This window comes from Ahaetulla prasina, chromosome 2 (assembly GCF_028640845.1).
Source record: "Ahaetulla prasina isolate Xishuangbanna chromosome 2, ASM2864084v1, whole genome shotgun sequence".
NCBI classification, from domain to species: Eukaryota; Metazoa; Chordata; class Lepidosauria; order Squamata; family Colubridae; genus Ahaetulla; species Ahaetulla prasina.
The window spans coordinates 178,846,271-178,872,591 of record NC_080540.1 but is presented as its reverse complement, the minus strand read 5'-3'; the positions used below and the strand labels follow the sequence as shown (position 1 = coordinate 178,872,591).

Genomic DNA, 26,321 nt, shown 5'->3' with positions numbered 1-26,321 from the left:
AGCTGCTGCACACTGCTGGCTCATATCTAAATGGTTATCCACTAGGACTCCAAGATCCCTCACAGGTACTACTTTGCTTTGTGGGTCTTGATTTGTTACTGGTACTTGAACAGTTAAAATATTTGTGGGTGATAAATGATTCTTGCTAGCTTAGCTGGTTCTCTTGAGTATCTCATCAGTTTCTAAAAATATTATCTTTCCTTCTGGAGATGCTTCCTGAGGTGGGATGTGTGAGCATGCATTGATGATTCCACTTCTGTTTGAGTAATCAATTTTAGAAAGTAATACTTTCTAAAGTATTGTGTATTGTGTGGTATTGTGCTTCCTTTGACAGCACTTACTTTAATATTGTAACAATACAAAGAAGGTTTTTTGAGAGCAAGAGCTCAAGTCTATTGGATGAGGACCTGGAGCAGGAGTAAGGAAAAGCCTGAGTTTTAGTCTTTTAACACTAAAATCATCTGCATGACTTTGGGCCAAGTAATCTCTCAGCCAAGGAAGAAGGCAATGAGAAAACACTTCTCCAAATATTGCCAAGAAAACTGCATGGAGACTGACTCAAAGGCATGCATATTCGCGCGCACACACACACACACACACACACACACACACACACACATATATAAATATATAATATAATAATAATATATAATCTTGATTATATAATCAAGATTAAGGTCTCATCAAATATGTTTTAAATTTTTCTATTAAAAGCATATTAGATGTTTGCCTAGTCTAGATCACCAACTTAAATGTAATACCACCAGAGAACAAAATGGTTTGGAAAGGTTGAGCAATTTGTTTCTGAATTCATTATAACTAGAATTCCAGGTGACCTGATTAGTTCAGAGTACCTTATATCAACCCAAATTTATTTTTTTATATAATATATATTTATGATACAATATGACACAGCTATGATACAATATTGTATGACAGTATCTAACTTTCAGTACCAGTGTTCCTCCTGAGGAGTCCAAGATGATTTTTTTAAAAAAACCTGAAAACTATAGTCATTATGTAATGTTGAACGTAAATTATGGCCTGTAAAAATTGAAACAAAGTTAAGATAAGTTGCATTCTCCGAGTCTAACCTTACTCTAAGTGACTATGTGGAGTAAGGGATACCTACTATAATTTTAGCAAAAATCGAGACCGCTAGATATTTTTTCTTTGCTGCCATCTAGTCGGCGTCCGGATTTTTATGCCACTCTAATAATTCGATCTATTAAATATCATACCTCAAGGCAGGCTTCCTCGGCCCTATATCTTAATATGCCGAAGATGTGTGTCACTATTTCCCTCCCATAATTAATACTCTTTGCGTGTTGCGTGTTAACAGCAGTCACTAAAGTATCACGAGCCTCGGTGGTTCTGCAAAAACGAATACGGCTGACCTTCTAGGCAACTTAGATGATGCACAAAATTGTCCTAAGACGAGTGTCTATGTTTCCCCTTTTCACTTCCGCCCAATCCTCCCGCACTTCCATTTCTGACCCCTTTTGCCGCTGCCCAGATTTCAATCAAAATCTGCTAAGCAGCGAACACGCCTCCGGACCGGGCGAGATCGAGCGCCGCCCTCTTTACTCAGTTCTGTGAAGGGTTAATTCACACTCAAGCTTGTCATTGGGCAACCCATCTAACGGCTGTCCGGGAGTTGGGCGGGGAGCTCCAGGACCAATGGGGGGCTGGCCTGAGACTGACGCCATTCTTTCCCACCTCCCTCTGCCGCTGGTGGTTAGCTTGTGAGGTGGTGGAGCTGGAAGGGGGCAGTTGCTTCCCAAGATGGCGGCAGTAGCGGCTTTTGGTGGGGTAGTTGATGGGGCAGCCGCCTCTTCTGAGTCTCTTCCAGGCCCAGATGCAGGCTCGGCCAACGCCCCTGAAGAGATATTGCCGCCCTTGGAACCGACCGAAATAGCGGGTCGCCTGGAAAGAAGCGCCCGACAATTCCGTAACCGACGCAAGGTGCTCATTCGCGGGCTGCCTGCCGACGTCGCCAACCAGGTAATCGAAGGGAAGGTGAATTAGGACGCGGTGGAGGGATGTTAGAGGGGGATCCGAGCCAACAAGCAGGTGAGAAGATAAGCACAGCGGCTGCCGGCATTGTTGCGACGTACTGTCTCGGCATTGACGGAAAACAAAATACACATTATTTTTTTATCCTTTGCGTTTTTTCCTTATTTCTCAGGAGCAGCTGTTGTGATCTCTAAACTCACTTTACTGTATTTAACTTCCAGCTTGTGATAAGCCAGGGTCTGGTCTTTGAAAGATTACGCCGCAATAAATGTATGACTTTTTAGCATGTTGCAAGTGTGTGTGTTGCTTTTATCATAAGGCTTTACTTAAGCATGGCGGTGGATGTATGTGTGCATGCATGCGTGCTGCTTTTTCAGTTTGGTTTTAATAAAAGCTATTTAGTGTTTCATGTAATTGAGCTATCAATGATAAAATCAGTGATATGCAAATCTTAGATCCACCAATTTCTTAGTTCTTTCCAGTGTTATAGTCTGTTTTCAGATCATGCCTGAATTACTGCATGCATGCAAACATATCTATAAAATCTTGTAAACGGTTCAGTGCAAAATTTATGGCATTTGAGAGTCTAATAATCACTGATCGGTGATTGCAACTATATTGCTCACTTTTATATCTAGTTGAACTTTGTAAAGGCACTGTGACACACCCACTCACACCCATGGCTGCTTCATTATACTTAGTGTTTGTTTTTTCCAGTTCTCTCTTCTTTTCTATGGCTCTCTATCCTCTAATTAAATAACGTGTGATGTATCTTCTGTGTGACCTTTTGTCCATGTAACTGTGTAATAATAAATCTGCTGGCTTTTAAGGTAACAATAGACTATAGTTTTGGCAACAGACAAACTGATACATACCTGTTTAACTGCTGCAGTCCAGAGAGTGGTAGAGAAATGTACTGCATTGCTTTTCATAGATACTTGAATGAGCTGAGATCATACAGTGAAGTTAAATCAGAAACAAAAGGAAGTAAAGAATTTACTAGACAAATGCTTATGCAACACACTATATTATATGTTGCTGAAGGCTTTTCTGTATGTACAATTAAACCAGTTGCGACAATCTTAACAAAGGACATGAAACATGAAAGTACACAGTAGTAGAAAATCATACAGGGAATGAGGAAAATAGAATTCTGTAGAAGGAAGCAGTACATTTATAGCAGATCATTTTGACAAAGAATCAGAGAATTTAAATGGTGTTTCAGTGGCCAGGAAATAAAGTGGATATGCTCTTTTAACAACTTATATTTGGTTATACATTTCAATATACAATTTATGTGGAGTTTTCACAAGCAGCCAGTTAAAATTTTACTCTAACAAATTTTTTCCCCTTTTCAACTAAGAAGGGTTGATAGAACATCTTAAAATCTATATAAGGACAGTTATAACCAAATATGGTATGCCCTACAGTTTTAAAAAAACAGGCTGATTGAGAAACAAATAGAAAGACTCTTGAGATTCTACACAATCAATTGTGTCAGAAGCTTCCTAGTCCTTTCATTGAACTGAAATTGTAATATTAAGTACTAGGATATCATGGGAACATCTGAGATCAAGAGGGTGGCCCCAATCTTCTCAAGCAAGAGCAAATTTATAGCCCCTTTTTAAGTATGGCTTGTTTGGTTTGGGTTTAGAATATATGTGAGCCCAGACAGTGATTTATAGTTTATGAGGGAATATTAAGAAATTATCAACTGTAATTCAGTCAGTAAAATACAGTTAGGCAAACTGGCTTAAGATGAGCAAACCCAGTCTTAGAATTTCCTTTCTTAGAAGAGATCACAGCTTACAGGAAGATGGTGCATCATGTTGAAGCCCAAATATCTGGAAAGTATCCACACAAGGCAGGATAATTTATATTTTCCATCAAATAATAATCATTTGAAAAAACCTAAAGCAATCATGTGGTGTGCTTAAAGCTAAGAAAACTGGTGACCAAACAAATTGAAATCTATCCAAGACCTAGCAAAGTACAGATGAATATAACCCAAGATGCCTTGTTTCTCATTTAAAACATGTTAAGGAAACAATCAGTGTAGTCTTCCTTGGGGAAGAGATTTCTCCCATGTTCCAAACAAACCTCTTATAACGGCAGGACATGTTGATATAAGGTCTCGATTTTATGATCCATAGAATCATCTAGTAAAATATGGTCATTCAGTCAGTCTAGCTTTAAATTATCATGTTAAATTTTGCTTGGAATCAAATCAAACCAAGATCCTACTAATGTAGTCCCTTCGTACAAAAACCCTTGTTTTTAAAACCTGAGTTATTACATTCTGGATCAAGGGAAAATTTCAAATGCTCTTATAAGTTATCTCCTATAATTCATCACTGTGAATATATAACTTTTGATTTTATTTAGTATGAGTGTAGCTTATGTGAAGCATGTTTAAAATCATGGCTACAGCCAAAATGAAAGCTGAATTTGTGAGGCATCCCAGAAGAGAGTTCATCTAGAACAGACTATATCCCTATCCTAGGACAGATTGTTATACAATCTATTCATGTGAATTCAGTCCTTGTTTCTTAGGCCATATGCAATCTATTAATATTTTCAGATAATGTTCATGATCTCAGTCACCTCTCTGGAATAAAGGGAGAAGAAACAACATATCACAAACCTAGGTAATCTTCAGTGGTTTCATATGGATACTGAATAGCATAAGGCAGTGAACCTAACAATAGCCATTCTCTAACATTCTCCTTAGCATTTAAAAAAAAATCTTGTCACCAAAGGAAGAACAGGATTACAACAAATGTGTGCCTCCTGATCACAATCTGATGAAGTCATCATTGCCCCCAGCGGAAGGAGTCAGTTCCCCCTCCCAGTAAAAAATAGTTCCCACATTTTCAGGATTTTGCCCTTTCTAGAAGCTGTGATTCAAGGCAGATCATGTTGGATCCTGTCTATTGTAAGAAAAGGTATCTGTAAGAAAAGTCTAGTTTGTTTTCAGTATTTTTAATCAACGTATTCCCACAGCAAGTCTCAAATAGCACTTCAATCCCAACACAAGGAATCCTGACCAACCTGGTTAATGGCAAGGAAATCCTGGCAAGGAATCCGCCAGAGGGAACTTTTCTGGAGCATGAATGGATGTCTCCGACAACCACGCCTCCTCCTTATATCCCAGCCAGGGAGGAGCTTGTTAACGTCTTCCTGGATAGCTGGTCCTTAGTCCTGCGTTGCTCTCCTCTCTGCACTTCTCTGCACATCTGCTCAGGCCCCAAAAACAGCTGTCTCTCCACCTGAGCCTGAATTGATAGGCCCTGCTCTGCATCTGGCTCTGAGACCTCCTGCTCCTCAGAGCCTGCCGCTGGCTCCGATGGTAACCCAGGCACCCCTCCATCTCCTCTGACTCATCTGGCTTGACTGCCATCTCCGCTGACAGTCAATGAACCACAACAAGTATATCCTTTTCTCTCCATCCGATAATCCCAATAGTCTCCACTGTTGATTTCTAAAGAATAGTTCTGATCTTTTCAGGATAAGAGGAAAGGTGTAATTTGAGCTGTGGTTTGTGCCAAGAAGATCCAATGCTTAATATCTAATGCAGACGTTTCAGTCCAAAATTCTCAAAAGAGCTGTTAGTATAGGTAAGGGGTGTAAAACTCAAGGCCCGCGAGCCGAATCCGGCCCATAAATCTGCTTAAATCTGGCCCGCAGTGCCAGCCTGGAAATAGCAAAGGACTGACCTGCAGTTTCTCTGGTGGCCAAAACAGGTGAAAAGCACAGTGAAAAATGAATGCCTGATCAAAGCCATGTTGCTAAATAATGCAGTAGCAAAATTCAGGAATTGAGACAAAACAGTGAATAGATGTGAAACAGGTACTTCCCTATATGTTTAGTTAAAGCCAAGGTAATCTATTTAAACTTCCAAATATTGGTTTGGAGAAAGGGTATTAAAAAGATGAAGGGAATATAATTTGATATGAATTTTTATAGTGAGGAATATCCCTCTGTAGTTTATGCAGACTTCTGTATATGTCTGCCTTGAGATGTTGGAAAAGGGTAAGTAAACTAAACTATGTTGATAATGATTAGTGAACCTCTGGGGAAAATACAGAATAAAAAATATTGGTAATACTATATAAACTTAACTTGTAGTGATATAAGACTTTTTAAAAAAATATTCTTCTTTGGTGCAAAATATAGATTACCTTGGCTCAGAGTCTGCTTCAAATGTTGGAATTTTTTGACTACTCAAAGCTGGCAAGCCCGTCTTTCAGTGGAAAGTGTGCTAGTTTTCCACACTCGCTTTAATTCTTCTACATTCTCTGCCCTAGAAACAGGAGACTGTGATTTCTAGTCTTAGGCATGAAAACCAGCTGGGTGACCTTGGAACAACCGCACTCTCTCAGCCCAACTCACTTCACAGAGGAGTTGTGGGGAAAATAAGAAAGAGGAGGGAGTGTTAGATATGTTTGCTGCCTTGAGTTGTTGATAAAAATAATAGAAGCAGGATATAAATAAATAAAAATTCAAGGCAGTGATTAATTACTGTGGCAGTAATTAAGTGGTAGATCTGTGGCCAGAGGGAGGATGGAAGTAGACATGAACCTCTGCTCTCTATAAAGGATATCTGCAGGTTCTGCAGGCATCTGACAGATTGTTTTTTCTTGCATATCAGAAAGAATTTTATTTTTTAAGAAAGTAATCATCAAGGATCTACCATAGGCAAGCTTTCTATGAAAAACTCTATGAATTCACTGCAGTTTTAAAAAACAAACCTTGTGATACCGTACTTGAAAAGAGTCTGGTTTTCTTTTGGTGAAAGCTTTCATGAAATGTACTCTTATGCCTTAATAAAACTGTGCAGTCATTCAGTTTTCCCCAACATTAATTATTGCTGCATAACACTGTATCTCGGGATTTGGTGGTTCTGCTTTTTGAATGCTGTCCTTTATCCACCTTCCTAAATTTAATAAGAATCTTGTATAAGATTCATATTAATTTCATATGTAACTCTCTTAAAATACAGCATCCATTATTTGCTACATTATTTTCTATGAATTTTGTGCTGTCAGAATACAGATACTATTGTGGGATGATCCTTCCTAAAAAGAACATTTAAACTGAAGAATTTAAGAATGAGCTTTTTTTTTAATGTTGCAGCCAGATAGAAAATGTATAGTTTTCAGAAAAATAACTAAATTGTAAATTAATATTTTTGTACTTTGAAGTTAAACCTGAGCTATGATGTAAATAATATATATATCCTGAAAGCGTGAAAGGGAAAAGACTGCCTTGAAACTCTCTTTTTGTTTGAAGCATTCCTTAGACTCTTGTTTTCATAATGTTTAGCATAATGTATTCCACTACAAAGGGAGCACATTTAAACTGGAATATGAGGACCACTTTCTTGCTAAGTCACCAATAATTTTCTGAATGTACCTTAAATTGCTGGAGTGCAACTATGTCATATTCTTTGCAGCTCTGACCCTATTTTTTTTTTCAGGAAAAGCTGTGGGACAAAAAAATGCAGTTGAAAGCCCTGGATATCTTTTTTAAATAATTTTTTTATTTATTAACAACAAGCAAACATAAACATAAAAATCTCGTTGAAAGCCCTGGATATCTATTACCATGTTAGCAGTGTTGTGTTCAAAAGATCAGTAATCTGACTGATTACTATAGAGCATTCTAAGTTACTCTTTTTGTACATCTGTTAAATTACCTTTGTTCTCAGTTGCCTTAAAGCTTTCACTCAAAGCTTTGTAGGGGTTCTTGATTTGAAACTTGTATAAAACCTCTGTCATTAGTTATTGCCAAATAACTAGAATTTTCCTCTATTGTAAGAGCTTCTAAATATTATTGAATGTCCCATTCTCCCTATTGGGAAGAAAAATAAAATCACATAATCATGTTTTAGTGTACAATCATTGCACAAGATACAAGCACAGACCATTCTGCAAAATTAAAAGCCCTGATTTTTTAATTTAGACTTAACATTAACTCTGCTGTTTGAAATACTGTGTATTATCCAAGTCTGCTGGTTTGTCTTTTAGGAATTGATAAATTACACAGCACTGAATGGGAACTGCTTCACTATGACCAAATATTAGATGTACATTAAAGTGGAAAATTGCTACTTTCTGCTTTTGAATTGGCTAATGGCCTTCTGTTTCAAGATTGAAAATTATTATGACACTCATACAGGAACCAGCTCAGTAAGAGAAACTACAGCAGGGGTGTCAAACTCAAGGCCTGTGGGCCAGCCTGGAAATAGCAAAGGACTGGCCTGTGGTGCCACTGGCAGCCAAAATGGGGCACGGGAGGCTGTGTGCATGCCCCCCGTGCCCATTTTTGGCCTGAGCGGCCTCCTGCAGCACTCTACCAGCCAAAGCATTTCTGCGCATTGTAAACATTTTGTCCTTTGGTTCCTCTTTAGGTGGCTTTTGTAGCTGTTTAAAGTATCTCTGAATTACAGTATTTCTTTGAACCGTAACCAAATAAGCTAAAAACAGCTTCCACAACAGTCGTACTAAAATAGAGATATTTACAGATTCTAGACAATGCAGTGAAGCAGTTTTTGATTTTAAAACAGATCCCAAGAGATGGGAGAGGGGAAATATTAACAATTTACAGTACTGCTGTTTGATTATGTTGATGCTATTCTACAAGCCTTATAAATGTATTAACTAATATTAAGAAAAAATACAATATTAATCACATGTTGAACATTGATTAATGTTAATGATTAGGCTAGATCTTAGCTGAAGATTTGCCTGTAACTTTGAAATTAAAGCTGAACACTAAGTCTTCGGAAAAGGATTAAAGTAAACAAACTGAAATAGGTAAAGTTAGAATTGTCTGCTATTCTATAACAATTTCTAATTTAAACCTAAAATTATTTTGATTTTTTAATTTAAAGGATCAAAAGATACTCTGTTATAAAAAATCTTATTTTAATTTCTGCCCAGTCTTGAGAATCATATTTATTTCTGAATAATATAGTGGTTCTCATTGTCAAAAAATAGAATCAAATTTTATGGGAAATCCTCATTTTATAAATTGTCCAATATTCCATTTCAATAACTAGTTGGTAAAACTTGACCCTATCATTTTAGTTTGGTTGGGATCTCTTAATTTCTAAGTTGTATTGCTTTCTTCTATAGTGTCATAAAGTTGCTTCTAGAATTGCCTTTAATTGTATTTGTTTTTTCAAAAGCACAAATAACACTGTGTCCCACAGGGTTGCCCTAAGCTTATGCTAGTGCTATGCTGTGGTATTGTTTCAAATTTTCTGTAAGAGGCATATTTCAATTAGGTTCAGAAATGTCCATTTATGGGGTAGATTACCCTTTGAAGCCTTTCCCCCCTGTGTCTAGGATGTGGAGAGGAGTCAACTGTTTTGCAGAAATATGGGGAGTATGATCTTAAGTGAGCCTGACTTATTTATCTGTACTGTCCCATTTGGTATGTGCTTCAATTGTGCAGTTTTAAGTTCATAAACTGAGCAGAAAAGTGTTAGCACTGAATATATGGCAAAACACCTGCTGATTGTATAATTTAATACATAAATGCAGGTTGCAATATCATCTGCAGATGAATGCTTAGTTGTGACTGTATTCATGTCTCAAATATGGTGTCACAATTGGTGGCTTGTGAGTTTGCTTATTTTTTTCAACAAAAACTGAATTACAATTTCTAACACTTGCCTATAGTCAACCCCCCCGCCCCCCCGGCAATCCCCAAATCACCAACTTTAAGGACATAGGATTTTGTGCTTAATAAGTGGATAATGAAATGTTTAAATTTGCAGTGCCATTTCATCTATAAATGGTTTATCAGATCTGGGCTGGGGAAAAACAAGGATCATCAGATGACTGCAAAGAGGTATAAGAAACTGTTTCCTAGTGGTTGCTGAATTTCTGTAATATTAGAGTACTGTATACAAAGGTGAACACTAGCTACAGTTACCAATTTTATTCCTGAATAATAACAGTTATTCTACTGATTTAAAACAAAATTCAGTGCTCTGAAGGCTGAAAAAATGTATAGTGATTATGTGTAAGTACTACCTTGTGATGTCCTTGTTCATGATCAAATCGAGTTTATACTTTTTGTAAGGAATTCATGTACGCTTTTGCTTATCTTCCTTAAGTTTTCCTCATTTTATTTGGTACTAGACAATCCTGTAACACAGTTGGTCATCCTTTGAGAAAAAGGTAGTGCAGTCTGTGACCAGAATGAACATTGCATTTCAGGCTTCTTTTTTTATTTTCCCAATACTGAACAGTCGCAAGATCATCTAAGAGCAGTATATATCAAAATAAGGGAGTGGGAGAGATTTCTAACTTCCTGTTAGATTCCCTATTGACTTTACTTGTGGTAAGGTGGCAGGGAATGTCAAAAATCACATATAACCTCAAGGACACTGTAGCAGTCACAGTAATTGCTTAACACAATGTAAGCCGCCCTGAGTCTTCGGAGAAGGGCAGGATATAAATTCAAATTCAAATAAAATAAAATAAAATAAAACCAGTCAGAATATTGTGAAAATTTCAGTTCCATAGGAGTAATGAGTCCAAGATTTTTTATGAATTCTTTAAGTTAGTGGATTTTAGATATCTTGAGGGAACAAAGAGACAAACACAATGACAGTTTTAATAGCATATAAAAGATAGAACTGATATCTGTATCTGCTCTGGAAGTTAACAAATTTTGATTTGTCTGACATAAAAAGTAAATTCCAGTTTCATAATGATACAGAAGTGGTTTGTGATTTCCTGTTGTACCTTAACAGTAAAAATAAACTTGAAACAATTGACCCCTGTAGTTTTATTTGTGATCAATTGCATTTTATTTGTTTAGTATTTAATGTCAAATCATTAACAAAATATTGGTCAATTTGGAAATAGCATTTCAGTTTAATATGTAGTTAGGCTATCTTACAATATAATATAATAATTAAAACAACTACTTTAATAGTACGTTTATTTGCTTTAGACATTGAGACTCCTAAAAACAAATGTATATTTGATGGCTGAGTCAGTAGTAAAATGCACAAATTTCAACTTTGATCCAAATAGATTTTTTAAAAATTACCTCGGGTGTAGTGCTCTCTTTAACAAGATATGATTAACACATTTATGACTACCTGAATCCTTGTGCTCTTTTAATCATTGTTTATTCAAATCTGTATGTATTTGGAAGTAATCATTGTTCAAAGCACTGATTATGCTTTCACATAATTTCTGTCAAAATTGTGGATATCTTTCTCTAACATTTGCTATAAATATGTTAGCAATAGTGGTCTTACTTGGCATTGTTCTGTAGACTATCAAAAAGGGAGTGGAGTGATGACAAGAAGTCATTTAATTAAAAAAAAGCAATTATTTCATGTTTTTGCCTCAGTGTGATTTATTTTGTTAATTTTATGCAGGAAATTCATGATCTTTTGAGTGATTACGAACTTAAGTATTGTTTTGTGGACAAATACAAAGGAACAGGTGAGTAAAATAGTATTTATAAAGTGCTTTGCTATGAACTGAGGGTTGGAATGTCATGCATAATATATCTGGATAATACCCTATTCTTGATAAATATCCTTCCAGTTTTTCATGGAAAATATCCACATATTAAATAGCTTTTCTAGGTAATATTTACACTGGAAGGTTTAAGAGCACTTGTATTATGTTAGAAATAAGTTAATGGTAGTGGGAGAGTATTTTTAAATATTGTTTGCCCTCCCTAAAATTGGGGGTGGGACTGTGATAAAATTGCTTTTTATTCTGCATGAGTTTTTGTCACTACATTTAAAAAGCACAGTTCTCCCTCTCTGAAAATGAGTTATTTCGATGCATTAATATATTAGTTAGATCAGTATAAAGTATGAATGCATGCATTTCCTGATAGAAAGTTTTGTTTAGTTGTAAAGAGCATTAACTGTGGTTAAACTTTATTGAGATGCAGAGTAGGAACAAGCTATCACAACTGCTACTTTTTTCATCTACTTGCATTGCTTTAGGATGCAGTTTCTGAGGTTAGCATTCTATAAGAGTCCATTTTTTGCCTTTCTGTAGATAGATTTAAAATTGCTTGATGAATATTTTCTTCCTAAAATAACAACATATACATGTTCTGTATTCTGTACGTGCTCTGAGAAAAAGTTGAGATTAAGATTCCTAATTTATTGGTGTCCATAATGATGTTTCAATTGAAAACAAAATGTTGTACTAGAAATATACTTCAAATATGTTTAATATGGCAAATACTGTACATTACTGAAAAGTGCACAGAAAGATGAGCAGAGCCTTGTCTTAGTGCATTTTCATGATCCTTGAGACTTTTTGCTTTCAAGTGCCTTTAAAATCCAGTATAATGATAAACAATAAAAACATGTACTTTTGCTTCTATCAAAAAGGCCTCTGATAGAATAACTTGTAGGAAGCAAAGATTTGACATCTGTGAATTAAAAAAATAGACTCTCTTATACAGTGTCATTCTTCTCCTTTGAAAACTAGGGAAATATAAAGTGCTAGGAGAGAAGAAAAGAAAGCAATCTTTAAAGATCCATGCACAGTTTAGTACAATACTGATAGTTGATATATGTTGTTAGTGCTTCTTTATTTTACAAAATAACAAGGCTATACAGTCTTGAGTTGACAAAATGGAAGTGGCAGATGAAAGTTCTCTCACATAATTGTCTTTTTGAAATGAATCTGACCTGATCAGTATCTGGATCCTTTACATTACCCTCACTTTCATTATCATGGAGAAGTGTAAATAAAGAACTAGGGGAAGGAAAATAAAAGGGGGGGAAAAAGCAGCCATGTTTGACAACTTTCTGAAAGTATTTATTGTCCAGACACTGTGGAAACACAAAGTGATTTTTTTTTGACTAGTCGACCAAGACCATTTGTTTATAATTGTGTAAATGTTCTGTCAGAAATCTTCAAGAGAGTTTGGTTATATGTTTGCTGTGGAGCATTTTGCCAATTGCCTTTATATCATCCTTTTCTTGTAGCTTTTGTCACCTTATTAAATGGGGAACAGGCAGAATCAGCCATTAAGAAATTTCACTTGAGCACACTGCGAGACAAGGAGATAACAGTGCAACTACAACCCACAGATGCCCTCTTGTGCATTGCCAATCTACCCCACCTTTATACACAGCAGCAGTTTGAAGATCTGGTTCGACCATTTGGGAACTTAGAGCGTTGCTTCTTGGTGTACAGTGAGAAAAGCGGACACTCAAAAGGTTATGGTTTTGTGGAGTACATGAAAAAGGATTCAGCAGCCAGAGCAAAGTCTGACTTGTTGGGCAAACAGCTGGGAACACGGACTCTGTATGTTCATTGGACAGATGTCAACCAGTTGACTCTAGACCTTATTCACTCAAAATGCCTATGTGTAGATAAATTGCCTCACAGTTATAATGATCTTGAAGAACTAAAGCAGACCTTCTCTGCCATTTTTCCTCCAACATTCTGTCAGGTAAGGATCTTAGTCATGGGGGAAATAGGCTGCTTTTCTGGTAACTATGTAACATCTCAACAACTGCACATGACTCTCCCTATGTAGATTCCTTTTCCCAAGTTGCTAAGTTATGTTGCTTATCCCTTGTCAAGCTGTAATTAAATATGGATTGCTCTTATGAATGCAACAGAATGTACACCCCGTACAATAAGGGGTGACTGATGTACAAAACATGCTGGTTGCATTATTCTTCAGATGAATGTTCAGTAAGAAACTATTGAAGGTTTTGCTTAGGAGCTTACATACAAAAAGATGAACATTTCTTTTATGTGCATAATGCTTCTGTTGACACAGCACTTAATTTAGTTATAGCCCTTGTATAATTTCAGTAGCAAAGGTTTAAAAAAACAGGGTTGAAAAGGGTGAAAGAGACAATATTCTAGTTCAGATGCAATTTCATTTCTTTGCAATGTTTTGCTTAATATTTTATTTAAACAAAATACATGTCTTCTGAGGAATGTTTTGATTGCACTGAAGATTTTTGCAGTGAGGAAGAAGTCTGTTGCAAAACCAAAAGGACAAAAAGAAAAGACATTAAGTGAGGAAAGTCTGGCGCTCTTATTTCTCTAGATAAGAACATCTTTCAGAACACGTATTTGATATTTATATTGATTATATTTATATTCAACTGTCTGATCCTTTGGGTGCAAACAGGGTGCTCAGCCAAAAACAAAGTAATATAAACAATATTATAGCTTAATGAGATACCGATATGTAAAGTCAGCTCATTTATTTCTCCCAACTAACTCAGGAAGACTTGCTGATTCCATTAAAAACATGAAGTAACTAGGTCATTTTCATAATGTTGTTTTTTCCCCCCCTTTCACACAGCTGGCATGTGGTCAGGATGGGCAGCTGAAAGGCTTTGCAGTCCTGGAATATGAGTCAGCTGAGATAGCAGAGATGGTTCAGCAGGCTACCAATGGCTTTCTACTTGCTGGGAACCATATCAGAGTCTCTTTCTGTGCTCCAGGCCCTCCTGGACGAAGTATGCTAGCTGCTCTGATAGCTGCCCAGGCAACAGTAAGTCTTAGCTTGCAGTACTGATTTTCTATATAATTTTTCTCTTGCTAATCAATGCCATATGTCATGCTTTGTTATTTTAATAATTTTATTTTGGCCTGGAGCAAGCTATGCATCTCAGTGAATGACACAGGCCTCTTTATTTTCATTGTAGTTTAACAAACACTTGTCTTTTCATCAGTTGTCTTTTAGTTACAGTCTACTCTTTATTGACCTGTATTATCTAGTATTTTGATAATGATAGCCATATTTCCAATCATCCCTTAAGAGATAACACAAAATACATCTTGCAGGAACTAGAAGTTTTTTCCATAAGCAAAAAAATAATAATTGACTAATGCTTCACATTGCTGTAATAATTAAAACTTCAACTTGGATGTGGATGCCCTCTTCCTGCATATAAGAGCTACCAATGCATATTTCTATCTCTGTCAAATAATCCAGATATCTTTTTGATTCTGCTGCTATTTTTTTCAGGCACTTAACCGTGGTAAAGGGCTTCTACCTGAACCCAACCTTCTTCAGATTCTGAACAGCCTGGGGAATCCTTCATCTCTCCAATTCTTACTCAACCCCCTAATTCATGGAGCCATTGGAGGAAAGCAAGGCAAGTTCAGATAAAGAATTCTGAGTCTGAAAGCTACTTGGGAGCCTGACCTAGGTGATATGTATAAGCTTCCAGCCTATAATAGATCCATTGATAATGCTTGATTTCCTCTCACTGTCTGAGTTAGAAAAAGCAGTATGATATAAATACTTTGTACTTAGAAGCTAGGCTTGGTTTCTGATGTTCTAAGCTAACCAGTAATGTGGCTTAGAAATACAAAGCATGGCTGTGCCATATAGCACTTTTGTGAAGCGTTTTAGTCCTTCCTAGGCTAACTCAGTAGATTAAGCCATTCTTTCTTCAAATGTATACATTTCTCATTTTTATTAGGCAAAGCCAAAATATTACTAAAACTCTTTGTTAGGCTACCCAATGTAAACATTTTTTGGGGGGAAACCCCTTCAAATTCAGTCATCAAAAGCCAAACTCAATAAGATATTATGAGCCTCCAATGACTAAGAATTTCAAAATTTGCTTTATCTCATATTTTTTGCAATATTGGTAGGTTGCCTTGCCATTTTTCCTAATAGGATGAATTAAATTATATTGATTTTCTTTCAGGAATCCTTGGAGCACCACCAACGGTATCTCTTCTAACCAACCCAGCTCTGTTCACAGCTCAACTTCAGCTGGCACTCCAGAATCAAACACAAGCACAGCAGGTGACTTGTTCTCCAAGGGTACAAGTAGAAAAAGTATTAACTTTTTGTCATGGAATGGTTGCTGTACATAGCTGCTTTTCCCACCATTCACATTTAAAAAATGAGGCACAGAATATCTTGTCTAAAAGTGCTTGTGCAAATATGATTCAGTTCTTTCTCAAGAGTTACTTTTGTAGTTGGAAGTATGTTTTGTTGTGTGTGAGTGTATTTGTATAACCAAATTTTATACTGGTCACTTAGCCTTTCAAGTCAAAGCTGTATTTGTATGTTCAGCAGCTGCAACTGATTTTTTCTGTTAGTGTAAAATACAGCAGTTTGCAATATTGCATATGGTGATCGAAATGTCCTTAGGCACTGGTATATATACATAGAAAAAGTGCAGTATAAGCTTTGCTTTCTAATTATCTTCTTCTCAATAGCTTTTCTAGCGCTTAGTTATTTCTAAATTTCTTATTTCTGGTCTTTCTGTGCTTTCTGCTCCAGAAGGCATTTCTTGGAAACTTGCTCTTAGTCCAAAACCAGGTCTGGACACAGCTCCTGCAGAACAAGGAAAACCAGGCCATATTCCATGTGAGTGCTAGGCTTGGTCTCTGTGTGGAAATACACTGATTGTGTGCAGATGTGTGTAGTGTTTGTGCTCAGTGAAAGGTACACTGCAGTGACCATTTTCCAGTCTTTCTCGTACCATGGCCTCAGTGCAGGAGATGTACAATATGTTACTGAACTTTTAATTTCGAAGAGTGTAGCCTAGGAATTTAATGTTTAAAGTAGGATTAAGGAACTAGCATATTTTCTTGCCATAACTTTGTGCATGTCTTTAATACAAGCCGATTATGGATCCTCAGAAAGCAATGGATGCTGAGATCTTAATTCAGTATGTAGGTTTACTTCATTATCTGTGTATCTCTGAGGGCAGCTTTATGTCGTCAGAATTGCATACTTTGTGATTCCGGAGAGAATAGATTTTGTCTATCAGCTAGCTGAACCAATGAGACATTGTGCATTATATAAATCATGTATAAATAAGAGATTTAACTTCTCTGTATATTGATCTTTCATGGGTTGCTGTTTCAGAAAAATGTAGAATTCTCCTCTCCCACCCCACATTCTTAAGGAATGAGAGGTGGTTGTTGTTCTTAATTTCAGACATAAAAATGTCAGACCTGTTTAATACTTTTCTATTTTCAAATGCCTCTGGATAGTATTATATTTAACGGGATTGGATTCAAGATACATCCCTGTGTTTTTCTTCATATTCTAGCTTCCCTAGGATCTAGATACACCTTTACAGTTTGGTTTTGAAATAGAATGCACCTATTATTATAGCAATGGAAGGAAATGGCAATCGGAACTTTCGGAACTAACTTTGAAATGTCAGTATGCCTGTCAAAAATTGATTGGTACTGCAGTTTAACCCTTCAAACTAGTGGAAAAATTGAGATACTAAACTAACCACTTGTGCTGTGGAATCTTGTCTGTTTAGATCCTTTTTAAATACTGTAATTTAGACTGTTTGTGGCAGCTAAACTCAGTCAAGGTCGTTCCCTCCACAAAGGGGTTAAAATTTTAAATGGATATATTAAAGTCATCAGGACACTTACTTCCTCCACGTATTGTTTTTTCAAAACTTGTAGAGACATATTTGCACCTCTGCCAGATGTTTATGTGGTACGTAAGTTTACAGGATTGAGTTTTTGTCTCTTTCATAGAATATCCTAGGTCACTTGAAGTATACATGGTTATATTTCTCTCTGTTTAGTTCATTTTTGGCATTACCTTGCTTGACATTAGCTGCTTCTGGCAGGCTAATAGTTTGGTCTTGTGTGATTTTTAATGCATGTACTGTATGTATCCTTTAATCTTAATTTTTTTGAAACCTCTGACTTGTTTGCAGAAACCTGGAATCTTGGGAGAGTCTCCTCATGGGTCCTTGCAGCACAATACTATGGGAATGTCAAACTCTCCAGCTTCTCAGACCGGAAATCAGTTATTAGGAGAGATATCCTCAGGTAATTGTACTTGTCCTATTAAAAAAGCTTCCAATCTGTGGAGTTTAAGCAGGGATTCCCAGTAGAAGTTGAGGAAGTTTTCTTAGATTCTTGATAAACAAAGATATAGATTGCAGAAGATTCCTACAGTTTCATAGCAAAAATGGTTCATTTTCTCACTCAGTTAACTTTCCACTTGCTTAACTGAAAGGAGACTTATTTGAGTTGAATAGACAATGGTAGGCTGTTCTTCAGATGGAAATTGATATTTTTGTTTTGATTTTGCCCTGGATTTCAGTACAGTTTTTGCTGCTCTTTTCAGAAACTTAGTGAAAGTTCTATTGGTGGGATAGAATGTTATAGTTCTGTAAATTCCTGCCCTTTCTGTCTCCTGACTGTCTAAAAAAGAACATTGTGCTGAGTCCAGTTAATAGACTATGAATATAAACAAAAATTTAGGTGACTTTTTTAGCCTTAAAGTAAAACAGGTGAATAGATTATGACTAGAAATATACTTTTATTTGTGGATATGTAGACCTAAGGTTTTTCTATTATTTATATTACTATTACTTGTATTGGCAAGCTGCCAAGGAATTCATGAATAACCTGTGGAACCCCTATTTCTAAAGATGTTTATTAAGACTGGACAATATCAAGGTTTGCTATTAAATGCTCCTTAAAATGCTGCCCATCAAATGGTGATCATTTGTTCAGTAAATAGACTGATGTCTTAGCCCTACTATCTAATTTTCATAGCTATTATTTGGAATATACTCTTTACTGGATTCATGTTTTCCCAGGTGGTTCTTTGCCAGCTGATGTTTCCCCAGGACCTGTGAAATCTACTGTCTTGCCTTCTGCCAACTTGTCCTTGCCATCTTTCTTGGGACCATTGGCAATGGAGAGGGAGAATGCTACGATGGGAACCCAGGCACCTCAACTGACTTCACCTGGCCTACAGGGTCTCACTACCTCCATTTTGGGATCTATGATCAGTGGGCTTCAGAAACCCTGTGATAACAGATCAGATAATGGTCCTCAGGGTCCTCAGTTAGCTAATGTAAGTAGGGCCATCAAGTTTAATATTCAGCACCTGTCTATATTAGTGAAAATCTGAGCATTTAATGGCATAATTTTATCATTATTTAATGTAATCATTTAGAAGTACGGCAGACAAGAAACTCTTTATTTTTTGTGACAGAGCTCTTTGCCCGCTACACTGGCTAATGCTCCCTTTCCTTGCAGATCTTTTTCCATTAAGGATTCTTTGTTTTGTTTTGCTTTTATAGTTCTGATACTTGCAGATATTAAAATCTGAGTGAATGCAAAATAACTACTTTCATGGTATAATGTATAGAGCTGGAATTAAAGATAACTACCTAGGGTTTTTTGTTTGTTTAATAACTAAGAATTTGGAGGTTTTATGTGTTGCTACTTAGGTAATTAAAACAGGGCCAGACTTAAGTGACTTGCCTTAATTGGAGTAAACTATATTCAGCAGTCCAGGAAATGGTGACTATTGCAGTTTTCCTTTCAGGTTTCTCTCCTAGGAGAGCCACCAAAAGACTTCAAGATTCCACTCAATCCATATCTAAATCTGCACAGCCTTCTCCCTAGAAGTAAGGTTGGAGGTAAGCAGCAATTGTCAGGGAGGGAAACCAAGAGAAAATATCTGTTCCCCAATTAAAATCATGTTTGGCCAATATTTTAAAAAAATAAAGTGGGAATGTTGGATGTTGCAGTTCCCAATTTTTGAAGGATGCCAAGTGGGAAAAGGCTGTTCTGGAATAATACTTTCAACAGGGGTTTGCATTTATTCTTTGTTCTTCTATTTATTCCTTGGCTGGCATCCTCCCATCCTAGCTTTCTTTTCTAAATTCGGGATTATATATAAATTTACTTATTTTACTAGGTTTCTATGCCTACATAAACAATGTTAAACAACATAAATGATAAAAAACTTAAGATTTTTATGCTGAAGAATGATTTCAGGAATGGTATCTCAGAAATTGGGATAATAGCATAATTTAGAAGACAGAAGTTCTTTAGCAAATAGGTACCGTATTTTTTGCTCCGTAAGACACTCCTGACCATAAGACACACCTAGGTTTAGAGAAGGAAAGAAAAAAAAATCTGCCTCTGCCTCCCAGCATTCATCCATATTCTTCTGGCTAGTGTCCTTGCAGCAAAAAGCAAACAGCCTGCCTCCTCCATGTCTGCTGCCTCTGCCGGGGAACGCTGGAGACTTCACCTCTGAGCAGCTGATTGGCGGTTGGATAGGCCTCCTGGAATACCACCAATCAGCTGTTCCAGGTGGCGGGGATTGCTGCTGCTGTTCGGCTGCTGGATGTTGCCCATATTCACTCCATAGGACGCACAGACATTTCCACCCACTTTTGGGAAGAAAAAAGGTGTGTCTTGTGAAGTGAAAAATATGGTACATATTTTATTTGGATTGCTAAATTAATCAGATGTGCAGATGTTTTAAAGCTGGGAGGAAATTTGTTTACACCTAGGGATTCACAAACATTGTGATAGTACGACTACCTAAAATATTGAATTGATTGCATGGCAAGAAATGAATACACCACTGAGCAGGATTGCAAGGTCCACAGGGTGGCGATTTCAAACCATCTTTCTTGGAAACCCTTTTGTTCTACATTCCCTGGTTATGCTTCCATCTCATGCTTTGGGGAACTGTAGTGACTTAATAGTTTAGTACCACACCATGTGCAGGTAGTCCTCAACTTACAACCACAATTAAGCCCAAAATTTATGTTGCCAAGTGAGACACTTGTTAAGTGAATTTTGCCCCATTTTATGACCTTTCTTGCCACATTTGTTAAGTGAATCACTGCAGTTGTTAAGTTAATAAATCTAAATCTAATAAATAAAATCTACTAAATAAATAAATAAATAAAAACATGGTTGTTAAGTGAGTCTGGCTTCCTCCTTGACTTTGCTTGTCAGAAGGTTGCAGAGGGGAATTGTATGGCCCTAGGACACTGTAACTGTCATAAGTATGAAACAGTTGCCAAGCATCGGTATTTTGATCACGTGACCATGAGGATGCCACAAAGATTGTAAATGTGAAAAATGGTCATAAGTCAGTTTTCTCAGTGCTGTAATTTTGAATGGTCACCAAGCGAACAGTTGTAAGTGGAGGACTGTCTGCTGTAAAGAGAAAAAACACAATTTAAAATTACTTCGATGTGCTTGAAGATTGGGGCAAATGTCACAAGTAGAAGGCCTGCTGCAGTAAGTAACCTTTCATTTGGGTAGGGAAAAATTAAATGCATAATGGGGAGACTTGGACCGATGGCAGTTTGCATGAGAAACGAGTAAATGACCAGCTGAACATCAGCAATAGTAATATACAGGCAGTTCTCAGTTTACAACTGTAATTGAGCCTGGAAATTGTGGTCATTAGTCGTGTCAATAGAGTGTTCCAAATGCCAATAAGTGCAGGCTGGTTGCTGAGTGCCCAAAATGCAATCATGTTACTGGGGTGGTGGTGGACATTGGAACTTCAACACTGGTTCATAAATAGCTTTTGGAGAATCTGTTGTAACTTTGAACAGTCACTAAGTGATCAGTCATAAGTGAAGAAATACCAGTAATGCATTAGCTAAAAGTCAATGCCATCTGAGGCTGCGTTAACAGAAAAATTGTTTCTAGATCTTGAGGTTGTAGTTCAGTTGTAATGTGTGGTGGTCCAGCTCTGGTTGTTATGTTATATTATATTAAATATATGTTTAAATGTTTAAGCAGGGATTGGTAATATTAGAATAAGCAACAAAATACATAAACCTTGCTAAGTTTTGTTTACATGACACAAGATACGTTGCTTTAACAAAAGACAGGATGGATAAAAATTGATGATTTTTTAATATAAATTGGATTGTTTAAATTTTTGTCAAATTTATTTTAATAAAATGCTTTTGGAGTAAAAATTTATTCAAAGTTAATTTTCTATTTAAGATACATTAATAATTTAGTTTATTCAGCATGAAATGGAGTTTAGTTATGTAGCATGAGGTTATATATTCTGCAATATTGGGACTGTTGGTGAGTCAACAGCAGGTCAGGGGAGGAGCTGCTGCAGGACAGAGATGACAGTTGCTCTTTAAAAAGCCTTTTTACTAGTGATTTAAATTGTGATTTCAGGCAACATGATTTAAATCAAATCCACCCTGCCAGAAGATGCATGCTCAAATTCTTGAAAGTACATACAGATACACTTTCGTTTCTGTGTTGGTATTTTGCTTCTTTTATTAATCTGCTTACTGATTCTGATAAACAAATATTCAGCCTGTAGAATTCATTCCCAAAGAGACAGAGATGTTGGATAACTTTCAAAGAGGATCAGATAGATTGTTAATGGTTGCAGATATCAAAGGCTACTCTTAAGTAATAGATATCTCATTACTACTGCTGGGGGAAATAAACGAAAAGGCAGTATTTAATTTCTGCTTTTGGACTCTCTGTTGGTATCTGGTTGAGCACTGTGGAAACAGAATACTAGACTAGTTGCTTCTTTAGTCTCATTCATGAGAACTTTCCTGTGATCCCATGCTTGTGTCATAATAGAAATCTGTTACAAATATAGGAGGTTCAAAGGTGAAATGATAATACAAAGAGAATTTATGGCTATTCCTAGCATGTGCAAGTACTCATGGAAAAATCTATGCTTACCTTACATACCGGTAGTATAGATAGATATTCTCCCATGTGGTCCTGCATTTAATCTAAAGGAATTATAGTCTCATTACTGCATATTCACTTTACTTGCAGGTGGAACTAATAAAACATTCAGCCCAAAGACTGGTGTACTTGGCAATGCTTCCAATCCCAGAATGCAACAGGCATCCATGTCTGATCTTCTCCTGCCCTCATCTAGTCAATCAGAAGATAATTCTGCATTTGACTATCAGCCTGTGAGTATTAGTAAATTGTGATTTTCTGATTTGGAAAGCTGTGGGGGAAGGCATGCATAGGTTTTTGCTTTTCATTAGTGAGCATATAAAATATTAGGTGAATGTTTCAGGGCCATACTTGTCTCTAGTGGTAGCAACATTTTCTTGAAAAGATTTATTCTCTCTCTTATTTCAAAAGGACTTGGTATCACGAATATATCCCCAGGCCAGAGAGACAGCATCCCAGCTAAGTGTATTTGCACATAAGAAGCAAAAGGTAAACATTAATTGAATAAAAACTGTCCACTAGTTAAAATGGACCAGATTTTAGGGAGCTCCTAAGAAGCTGCCAATTTCTGTATCTGTTCCTTCTACTTTTGATCCATTACCCCTGTTCCTTGTGCAGCCAAATGGTACCATTATGTCTATGAGGGGAAAATGGCATCAGTATTGGCCAGTGATATGCATAGAACTATCACCAATATATGCATAATTATCTATTTTAGGAAATATTTAAGCGGAATCCATTATTAGCTAGAATGGAGAAGGAGCAAGGAATGGGTGAGAAGGAAAGTATAAGAAGTATACTGGAAAAGTATTGATCAGGAACACAGTAAATGGCAAGAAGGTTCCACTTTTTGATCTTCTATAGTATCCATGTAGACTTCATAGTCAAACTATGGTGTAACTGTAGTCAAACTATAAAATCATGGTGTAAAATCCAGATGCTAAGTGCCTGTTTCTGATTTCAGTCAGTGAAAAGCAACAAGTTTACATTTGCACAATTCCTAAATATTAAAATATGAGAGTTTGTGTACAAGCACCTAAAACAACCCAATTTCTTTTTTAGGTCTCATCTCCTGGGTTTGAGCAAAATCATCTAGGAGCTCCATTGCCTCCATTCTATGCAGGGTCTCCAACTTCATATTTCACAAGTGGCCTTCAAGCTGGTCTTAGACAAAGTCACTTGAACAAAGTAATTTTTGATCATTAAAATAATTTGAAGTTTGTATAAAAATTAACTTTACATAGTTTTCAATATCATATTGCAGTTGTTTGCACATTGCTCCAAGATTACTTCAAAACATCAGGACCATCTCCTAGAGTTTCTGTCTTCTATGACATTATGCAATGTTTCTCTGGACAGCACAATTTTTGGCCACCAGTTGCCTGGTTTGACAACAGCCTGCATGTTTACCTAGACAGGGAGACATGATATCTTACAAAAACAACTAGTAAGGGATATAGTTCTTGTAAAAAGAAAGTATTCACACAGTGGAATATTTGATGTTCAGATTTGTTTAATGAAATGAAAAGTTTGGCAGACTGTTCTGAGTTTGACTGGAATCCAGATTACACATTTACTAATTTTTGTGTGCCTCCAGGGTTCTTTCGGGACATTCTCCAATAACACCTATGCCTAATTTATATATAATACATAGTATATAGTATACCAGAGCAATGTGTTAAAAATCTTTCAATTAAATTGAATAATGGTTTGATTCTTTCCTTATCTTTCAGGCTATTGGGATGCCACCAATGGGCACAGGAGAGAATATCCTTGGATTAGGACCAACTAGCCCTTCCCACAGTAGCTATGCAAAGGTGAGATGTTTCAATCCAAAAGGAATTCTGAAACTTGGAGGTTCTCCTGAACTTGTCATTTACCTGCCCTGCTTCTCTCCTCCCTTACTTTGTTTGTGCTTCTTTTGCAGACTCCCATTGGAGGCCAGAAGCGAGCCTTTTCTCACCTGCTACCCTCTCCAGAGCCTAGTCCAGAAGGCAGCTATATTGGCCAGCATTCTCAGGGCCTGGGAGGGCACTACGCAGACTCCTATTTAAAGCGAAAGAGGATATTTTAATCCATTTCTTAGTGAAGCACTCTTATCCTCCCTAGCCCCAACGTGTACATTGTTTGTAAAAATATTTTTACTGTTTTATTTTAGTGTTTTTTTTAAATGCTTGTGTGTAAAAAAAACCATACCTTTATGCTTCTAAGACCAGCTGCAGTCTTGTTGTGGACATTGAAGATGGGCCTTGGACGTTTGCTCCCAAAGAGCACTACTTTTTCCCAGGTGAAGCTATATGAACAATCATGAGAAGCTTTGCCAAGCTCTAGACAGCTGGACCACAATCAAACAAATTGGATTTGTTCCACATTGGTGTTTTCTTCCTGTAAGAGCCATACCTTTTAAAGAGATACAAGTTCCTGCCTTAAGACTCATAACAAAGGCATGTGCCCTCTAGATGTTTCACAGTACAGCAGAGTGAATGGTGATGAGGAAGGTGGTGTGATGCCTTGTTACCATTAGGAAACAGAGTTCCAAATAACTGCAGATTATCACAATCACAGTCCTGGAATATTCAAGTTGAACTGAGTCTTCACTTTCTCTACAAGCTTTTTTTCATTGGTTTCTTTTTAAAGTATATGTCTATTTTGCTTTTGTAAATATTTGTAAATTCCCTTTTTAAAAAAAAAATCTGGGCTTTTAGCTGCTTCTTTCTAATAATAGTTCAGAAACTTTGGATCTTGGAGTTACATCAAAGTCATCTTGAATAATGCTTTTTTTAAAGTTTCTTTTCTCTTAGGTGTAGTAGTTTTTAGTCTAGACCAATTTCTTTTTGCGATACAAACCATTTTCTTCTGAGTGTGTTTTTTTCTATTTTGACCATTGTCTTAATGCTAATCCTGTGATCTGATATCTTTTAAACCAAACTTTTGTGGCTGGGACAATCTTTGGGCACATTGCTTTCTAGAGTGACTTGTTTTCTTGCAGTTACACCCCTTAGTGACACATCTGACTTTTTGATAGAATCCAGCTTTTATATGGTGCCTGCAGTTGGGCAGCACTATCCAACTACTGAATTGATAATTGGAGTCTTTATGCTGTGTTAAGGGAGGATAGATAGAAAGCACAACCTCCTCCAACCAGAGTAGTTTGGGCAAGATCCAGGTTTAAACTGTAAACAAAGAAGAGCTCAATCAGTTCCTTAAGCCAGTTTAGATTCAGGATAGGCAATATTGTCCATTCTCAGAGGAGACCTGTATAGGGTTCATTTTGAGAGAGTGGGAGTCTGTGGCCTTCTCCCCAAGGGATTTAGAGTTCTGCTTTGATATAATGAACTATTTCTGTTTCATAAACATGCTACAATATTTCTACTATATATACTGGCTGGTTTGCTGTATTTGTCGCTGGATTTGAAATCCATCAACAGCTGGATACCAACTTTCTTAAAGTAAAGCTATATTTATATCAAACTTCATCATCTGTTGCATTTTTCATTGAGAATGTGCTGCAAACTAATGCTTGGTTGAAAGATACTTGTGCCCCATATATGTATCTGGATCTAGAACTGCCTTACATGAAAAATAATCCATATAAATAGTGTCAACTTTTTGGGCGGACACATACATCAAAGGGGAATTGTTGACCTTTTTTATACCCAAAGGCTGAAAAGAATATTACATATCACTGGAGGTCTTTTGTTTCCCTTGCAAATTGTCTGGTGGATGGAATTTCATAATTCTCAAAAGTAACAGTAGTATTTCTGTTGTTGGGTTAATCCATATATTAATAAAACAATCATGTCTGTAACCTTCAAC

The 26,321-nt window shown here is 36.7% G+C and overlaps 1 protein-coding gene across 4 annotated transcripts; it reads left to right on the top strand.

Moving 5' to 3' along the window:
• The first annotated feature begins 1,253 nt into the window (after positions 1-1,253).
• RAVER1 (ribonucleoprotein, PTB binding 1) lies at positions 1,254-25,981 on the top strand. 4 transcript variants are annotated; one of them, XM_058170218.1, is made up of 15 exons: positions 1,257-2,004; positions 11,426-11,492; positions 13,010-13,479; positions 14,353-14,544; positions 15,022-15,151; positions 15,713-15,813; positions 16,297-16,383; positions 17,708-17,822; positions 18,602-18,861; positions 19,339-19,432; positions 22,596-22,738; positions 22,917-22,994; positions 23,568-23,693; positions 24,239-24,322; positions 24,433-25,981. In XM_058170218.1, the coding sequence occupies exons 1-15, from the start codon at positions 1,786-1,788 to the stop codon at positions 24,577-24,579; spliced, it is 2,313 nt and encodes a 770-aa protein (XP_058026201.1). In that variant the 5' UTR covers positions 1,257-1,785; the 3' UTR covers positions 24,580-25,981. The 4 variants fall into 4 exon arrangements, with proteins under 4 accessions (XP_058026202.1, XP_058026201.1, XP_058026203.1 ...); XM_058170221.1 differs by lacking the exon at positions 1,257-2,004 and adding an exon at positions 9,799-9,876; XM_058170219.1 differs by lacking the exon at positions 22,917-22,994 and having other exon boundaries at positions 1,254-2,004.
• The last annotated feature ends 340 nt before the right edge of the window (positions 25,982-26,321 follow it).